This window comes from Pteropus vampyrus, unplaced genomic scaffold (assembly GCF_000151845.1).
Source record: "Pteropus vampyrus isolate Shadow unplaced genomic scaffold, Pvam_2.0 Scaffold213, whole genome shotgun sequence".
NCBI classification, from domain to species: Eukaryota; Metazoa; Chordata; class Mammalia; order Chiroptera; family Pteropodidae; genus Pteropus; species Pteropus vampyrus.
In genome coordinates, this window is record NW_011888994.1 from 22168 (window position 1) to 30145 (window position 7978).

Below are 7978 nucleotides of genomic sequence, written 5' to 3' on the forward strand. Positions count from 1 at the left end.
ATCTCCATTTGTAACCAGGGGAGAAAGGTGGTGACATAACTTGTCCAAAGATTTTAAATAAGTAATGGTGTCATTTCCTAGTAGTTTGGCTCCAGTTTTTCAAGAGGATGGTTTGGTACATTTCTGCTATAGTTAACTGTTAAAAGTGTGTTTTTTCCCAATAAGTTTAAAAGTTTTACTCCTTTGTACTATTATAAACTTTTGAAACTTTTATTAATTTTATTGTCAGCTGAATTCTGTTTCAAATTGGCAGATGATTATGAAAAGAACATGAATTAGTTAATTTCATCTTTATTATTAAAATGATGTCTTCAATTCCCAACTTAAATTTATTCCCTCCGTGCAAGATTAGTTACAGTAACAGTCGTTTTAGTTTGACTGTCAGATCTCATGAATATTCAGAGTATTAGAGGCATACCAGATGAAACTTTTTTATAAACTGAGACCCCCAGTTTTATTGAAAAACAGCAGTCCATTGTATATGTTTTCATTGGCTATAAATTGTGCATTTTCTTTTCTTCTGAGCACTCTTCGAGTAGATAACACTTTACTGAGATGCTTTATGTGGCTCAGGCTTTCCGTGAATTTAGGAAACTCATAAAGGAGTTTTCAATCTCTTTTCCTTTAAAAGAAAACTATCTTTCAGAAAATAGGAGGTTCTTGGCCTGGATAAGTCTGGTAGCTGTTTTGAAATATTTGGATAATGTATATTTTTGATATTTAAACCTAATAGTTTTAACAAAAAATGCAAGTTATAAAACTAAAGCCTTTCTCTATAGGTTGCAGATTTGGATGATGAATTTGCTGACTTGGTTTTAGGAGAATTTAGTGAAAATTTTGATTTGATACCAGCTGAAAAGGTAAATTTTATTATTCGTTTGCTTTGACCAGGTTTTACTGATTGAATGTGGTTTGCTTTCTCTGTCTCTTTGTCTGCGTTTTGTGGTTTTATTATTTTTTTTTCAAATTCAACTTTGCATATCATTAGAAAATGTTGACCCAAACAAAAATTAGTAGAACATTAAGTGACTACTAGTACAGGTACTTAAATAATGGTAGTGATTTTCTATTTTCAAATATACTTTATAAAATTAGAAATTGAATCTTCTTGTATTGAGTCAGAAGAAGTTAATTGTTCATTCTCAGACTTTTCATTGTGATCATTTCTCTAAGAATTTTCAGAGAAGTCATAGGTAGAAATTTTGTATTTAAAATTTACTGGTTTTCCAGACTACTACAATGATCATTTTACTCAGAACTTTTTTCTGAATCTGTCTTAATTTTTAGTAGAAACTCATTACAGATCTTTTCTTTTTTTTTTCTTTTGAAATACATTAAACCAGAGACTAGGCAAGTAAAATACTGATAGTAATTGAATTATGACAGGCTTCCTCAAGGCATTTCTGGTTTGTTTGTTTGTTTTGTTTTTTGTCAGGGACCTTCCCCCATAAGTTGGCAAACGTTTTATTTTCCTTTATGAAACATAGGAGTTACAAAGAACAGTGTTTTTAAGTCGTAATGTGTATAATGGGGTCCAAAATGAGTCCAGCACATTCATTTGGTTATTTTTCCTAAAAAGAATTAAAAACACAATATTCGTAGATTTATTTTGAGCCATTTGAAGTTATTTGAGATGGAAAAAATTTTTTTCCAAATAAAATGCCATAATTTTGAAATTTTTTATTGTTTAGTATTTCCATACTTAAGTGTGGTGTTTATTATGCCCTATAGACTCATAACAAGGTTTCTGTTTACAAAGAGCTTACAATCTAAAGTATGATGCCACCGTTTCTCTTATCAATAGCTTGCAAGCACATTCAAGCTTTTCTTGGTTTTTGAGGTCTTCTAAAATTTTTATTACTTTGATTTCTCATTTTCTGTTGGATTTTATTTAATATGGAGCTGATTCATTTGAAGAAATTGTATCTCATTTATATTTTTAATTTCTGATCTGTTCCTCTATTAGATTATCAAGGTTAAATTGCAAGTATATTAACTCATTTAGTCAAGAAATATTTTTAAATACCTACTTTAAGCACTTTTTTAGTTTCTGGGGAATTTATCATGGGACTTTAACACTTCTGTGGATTTTACGTTCTAGCAGATGGGGAAACCGATAATAAACTAATAAATATATATCTAATATATCAGGTAGTGATTAATGTTATAAAAAGAAACAAAGAATAAGGCCATAAAGAACGACAAAAGTTTTTGAGGAGTACTGTTTTACATGGTTGGTTAGGAAAAGCATCTAATTGTGAACTGTTTTGTTTGAGACCAGTATACTGTATTTATATCTCTGCTTCGTAGCTACAGACTGCAATACACAGAGTAACACTGGCTCAGACAGCAGTACCTGTGCTTTGTGGAAGTGCCCTGAAAAACAAAGGGGTCCAGCCCCTGTTGGACGCTATTACTATGTACTTGCCCTCACCTGAAGAACGCAACTATGAATTTCTGTAAGTATGCAAGTACATAGATTAGATTAAAATCTTATAGGTTTCAAAAAACTGGTAGGCAAATAGGTCTTTTTTCACAAAGAGTAGTAGAATCACCACTTTTGAATAACATTGGTGAAGGATATCATTGTAGATAATATAGAGCCATAGTAATTTTTACTTAAAAGGGACATTTGCTATCATCTCTCATAACCTGATGTGTTTACAAATGGTGCTAAGAATGTGGATATTTTTGCTATGTAAAAGTATAAGTGTTGACCTTGCCATCTCAGTTTAAAAAAAATAGTATACTGGGGACACTTGAAAAATTCTCTGTAAATATACTTATGTTTATTCTAGATTTAAAGATTTTTCATAAGCTCAAAATATTTTGTGGCTATAAAGAAAGGTTATTGTTTTATTCCTGTTGTCACTAACAGCTTTGTACTTAGTAATAAATCCTCTAAAATCTGAAGGAGTGTTGCACAAAATGGCAGACAGAAGTGGACTTTAATCCTTTTAACTAGGGCATTAATCACTCTTTATGTCTCTCAATTGAGGAGGCATTACAGTGAAGTGATTACGAGCATGGACTGTGTACTTCCTGGATTTAAATCCCAGTTCTTCCGAGTTGCTTAACCTCTCTATGAAATACATAGAATAGAACCTGTTGCATAGGATTGTTACAAGAATCAAATGAGTTAATGTTTATAAAGCACATGCAACAGTGCTTAGTATATTGTAAGCTCTCTGTGTGAGTGTTAAAGTTGAAAACTGGAATAGGAATAAGATTGGAATAAGTTCTGTAATAGAAATGTCTAACCTGCTTTGAATCATGGACTCCTTTGAAACTAACGAAAATATGGAGCTTTCCTCAGAAAAATGTACATGTGTACAAAATTTGGCAAATTCAGAGGGATTCAAACTTTCTGTAGCCTATCAATAAACACCAGTTTAAGGACATAATTCTTTAAGAATGTTGGTGTGTAAACAGGTTCACTTTTGTAGTGTAGATTTATATGATTATGTAGCTGGAGAGAAAAAGGAAGAAAATAAAAAAAGAAGAAATGGAAAAGAACCAATCAGTTAACCCGCAAAAAATTTTTTGAGAAGTGGTGTGATGTTCCAAAGTATATTTTTTGAGGAAGGAATTCTTGGCAATGGAATTACTTGCAAATAGAGGTAGTATTTGGAAGAGAACCCATTATTTTTAGTTTTGAGGAATTAATGGTAAGATCCCTATTAAATAATTTAATCCAGTGGAGGAAGAGAGGTACATAGTACTCACATTTTTTAATCGGCCTGGGTAGCTAAACTCCTTTGGAGGACATCAGGGTTAAGTTTGTGCAATAATTATGATATGATCTATATAGAGAGATCAGATATTCATATGAAGTATATTTTAAAGGCTTTTCTGGAATGTCTCCTTAATTTTACAGGCAGTGGTATAAGGAGGACTTATGTGCGCTGGCATTTAAAGTTCTCCATGACAAGCAGCGAGGACCACTAGTTTTTCTGCGCATTTACTCAGGCCTGATAAAACCCCAGTTGGCCATCCATAACATTAATGGGAACTGCACGTAAGTAGAAACTTAGGTTATTTTCTAAAGTGCAGTCGTTTCTTTAAAAATACTTTTACTAATATAAATCATGGTTTTACATTACAGGGAGAGAATAAGTCGTCTGCTTTTGCCATTCGCTGACCAACATGTAGAAATCCCTTCACTGACTGCTGGTAACATTGCTTTGACTGTTGGGCTTAAACATGTAAGTTACCAAATGGTTTAGGAAATAATAGTAAATATATTTAATTAAAAGTAGGTATATTGTAATAGCAAAAAAGCCATAAATAATCCAAATATCCATCATTAATGGAATAATGAATATTGTAGCATATTCATCAACATGGTTGACTCATACATTTAATAGAAAGAAAATTACAGAAGACTTAACAGTATAGATCCTATTCAAATGAATTTCAAATCCAAGTAAAATAATATACTATTCATGTATGCATAATTTTAAGTTTTATAAAATACTGTGTTATTCCCATTGAGTTTTTTTCCTATCTTGATCATTGTAGACAATTTAGTCTAACCTCATAACTGTTCAGGTAATAACAAGATATTTTGCCAGTGAAGGCTCCATGAGGGCAAGGACTTTTCTCTTTGTTATCTATTCTTAGTCCTCAGAATAGTGTCATCATTTAGGCATTCCATGGCTTTTGTAGGATGAATGGATGAAAATACTTAATGCTGTCCAGAAATTGGACTCCTAGCATTGCGGTATCTTCTTTGTCTACTTGAAGGCAAGAACTTCTTGTATGTATTTGAAGGAGTTAGAGAAATCCACTTGGACTAGAACTTCAGTAGGAACATTCTTATAGAGAAGGAAACTGGCACAGAACTTCATAATATAAAAGTTTAAAAGTGAAATTATAGTTTCAAAAAATAACTGGTAGCTATACATTTTGTGTGGTCAAGGGTATTCTGGTTAATTGCACATTTTAGTTAATAGAGGATTTTCTGTAAAATAGTATTAAACAAATTTTTAATGGCAGTAAAACACTATAATGGACTTCTCCCTAACCCATCTTTACATGATTGAAAATCTAGGAAGGTACATTTGTTTTGCCAAATGAATTTTGGATATGTAGAGAGAGGGAGAAGGGAAAGTGTTTGGAATTTATTATAGCAGTATTTTGGATAGAGTTATTATACAAGTTAAATTATCTTTAGTTGTGCAAAGTTATAATGAGCTTTATGAATTTATCTCTCAAGTACAACAGCCTGTTTTATTCCAGAGCATCTTGTTTGCTTGCAGACTGCCACTGGAGACACCATCGTTTCATCTAAGTCCAGTGCATTAGCTGCAGCTCGTCGAGCCGGAAGGGAGGGAGGAAAGAAGCATGGACAAAACAGTGAAGCAGAGAGACTTTTATTGGCTGGAGTAGAAATTCCAGAACCTGTTTTCTTCTGTACCATAGAACCACCATCAGTGGCAAAGCAGCCAGGTACAAATAGTTTTGGTGTGTCAATTAATTAATGCTCTGACAAGTTAGATAAAATAGTTACACTCTCAAAAGATTTCTTATGTGGTTGAGTTTATCAGAATTTATTGATATTCTTGTGATTTGCCTAGATTTTTATTTAAGATGTTTTGATTTTTACAGACTCTTTTCATTTTTATAATATCTTGGCCATTTTTCTCATCATATTCTTCCTTACTCTTGTTCTTCTGGTACCGTCTAGGGGATTCTAAGTAATGACATCAGGACTGCTCTTGCCATACATTAGATTAGATAGGTACCAATTCATAACAGTTTCTTGTCACCATTTATAAAATTACTACTTTTCCTTGTTTTCTCGTTCAACCGTTAGAACTCAGTGAAGATATTTAAATACTGTGGTTAATGTCATTTAACCGTTTTGAGTGTTATATACCTTGTTCTTTAGCATATTTGTTCAGAATTCTTCAGTGGCTTTTTATAACTTACAGCACAAACTCAAACTCTTTAGTATGGTATATAAAGCTCATGATTCCAGCTTCATTATTTCCAAATCCAGCTTCATCATTTCCAATTAGATTTGGTTAAATATAGCAGAAAATCCGGAAATAACAGTTGCTTTAATGACAAAAGTCTATTTCTGTCACCAAATATGCCTCGAGTTGGTAGCCCAGTGGTTAGAGGGTGGCCCCACAAGGTCATCAGGCACCCAGGCTCCAGTCTTCTGTCCTGCTTTTCCTATCCTTATTCATCTCACGATGGCTGCTGGAGCCTTGGGCATCACATTGGAGTTTCTGACAGCAGAAAGGAGTAAGGGGGAGAAAGATGATGTGCCCCTTCCCTTTTTAAGATTTCTTATATGGCATTGGCCATCACTTAGCTATATGGCCACCCAGTTGTAAAGGAGTCTAGTAAATGCAGTCTTTTAGCTAGGCAGCAGCAGAATAGAGTGGAAGGCTATTACTAGCAGTCTCTGACACCGGCTTTCTTGCCTGGCCTTATTTCTTGAAACTTCCTCCTTTGTTCTGAATCTTCTTTTTTTCACCCAAACAGAAATAAAAACAATACTCATACCTGCACTGCCATAATAAAATAGTAGTGATTTCCTGAAGGTGCCATGCTCTTTTTGTATTGCCATTTCTTTCCCTTTGTTCTCTCTTGCATTACGATGGCACCCCACAATTTGCTTGGAAAATGTTTACTCTTTCATTAGGTCTCAACTCAAGCATCACCTCTTTTTGAAGCCCTCACTGAATTCCTATATTAGGCTATGAAAGGACAAACCTTCCAGTTCTAGAGGTAGCGTTAATAAGCCATTTTTCTCCCCTTGAAACAAGTTGGACCCACAGATTATAGAAAAACAAAGAATCTTTATTGCTTCCCATATCTTTTTGAGTAGCTAGTGGGAAAGAGGGGAAGACTCCTAGCCAAGTAGCTTGAGGTTCAGTTCCTCACTTCTCAGCTGGAGTTCACATGAAAGAAATCTGAGTGTGGATATAAGACAGCCCACAAGTACCAAAGGAAGCTGGATTTTTTCTTGTCCAGTGGGTAAAGGAATGGCATTTAAATTAAAACAGGTGTAGCAGCTGTTTTCTTATTACCTTAAAATGCCCCGAGGCTAGTCTTGTCTCTGGAAAAGAATTGGGTGACGTGAATGTGGCTCGAAGTTGGGGAGTTGACCAAGCAAGTTATATCAAGGGTTGTCAGGCAATTAAGGGCTAGGGCTGCCCAAACAAAATAATCTGAGTTCTTTTAAATATATTTGAAAGTCACTTCATATTTCAAATTTAGTGTGGGAACCTAAATTCAAATTCCAGGATTGCATTAAGTTGCAGCAGCCAGTTTTAAATCTAAGGGCTCTATCTTTTAACTACTTTAGTAGAAAAAGTTTGGTGTCCAAGGAAAGTCTAATTAATGGGCATTAGCTTAGAGGTCCTGGCCCCAGAGAACAAGGGACTTCCTAGAACGTCCCTTACTCAGACTTCTTATAAGCAGATCTACGTATTCCTTTTTCTGTAATTCCATTGTAATTACCCGTGGTCCTATTACAGCACTTGACACCCTGTATTACAATGCTGTATGTGTTTGCATCCCAATAAACTCCTAAAGGATAGATTCTTTATAAATATTTTTGAATGAACTTGTTTATTTTACAATAAACTTACCGTCTTTTTAGTCTAAAAGCCACAGTATAATGAGGATTGTTACTTTGAGTATCTGTAGGTACTTAAAAATAAATTTATCTAAAACAGTGCCTCTTAACCTTGGATGTGCATATATATCTCTTGAGTTTCTTGTTAAATGCAGATTTTGATTCAGTCTGGAACCTGTGATTCTATATTTCTAACAGGCTCCAGGTGATGCTAATGTTATTGGTCCTTGGACTGAACTTTGGATTATCAGGAGTCTATTTCAGCACTGTTCAATAGAAATATAACATGATCCACATATGTAACTTAAAATTTTCTTACAGCCACATTTAAAAAGTTTAGCTGGCAAAAATTAATTTTACTATGTTTTATTAAATATATAA

The 7978-nt window shown here is 33.8% G+C and overlaps 1 protein-coding gene across 1 annotated transcript in view; it reads left to right on the forward strand.

Annotated features, from left to right (window-relative positions):
* Positions 1 to 7978, forward strand: part of LOC105300554 (G elongation factor mitochondrial 2) — a 42751-nt gene that overhangs the window by 20672 nt on the left and 14101 nt on the right. The window contains exons 10-13 of the mRNA XM_023538192.1: positions 2311 to 2459; positions 3878 to 4018; positions 4106 to 4205; positions 5262 to 5477. Of these exons, the coding sequence (XP_023393960.1) occupies positions 2311 to 2459; positions 3878 to 4018; positions 4106 to 4205; positions 5262 to 5477 (606 nt within the window). The remainder of the gene's footprint in view (positions 1 to 2310; positions 2460 to 3877; positions 4019 to 4105; positions 4206 to 5261; positions 5478 to 7978) is intronic.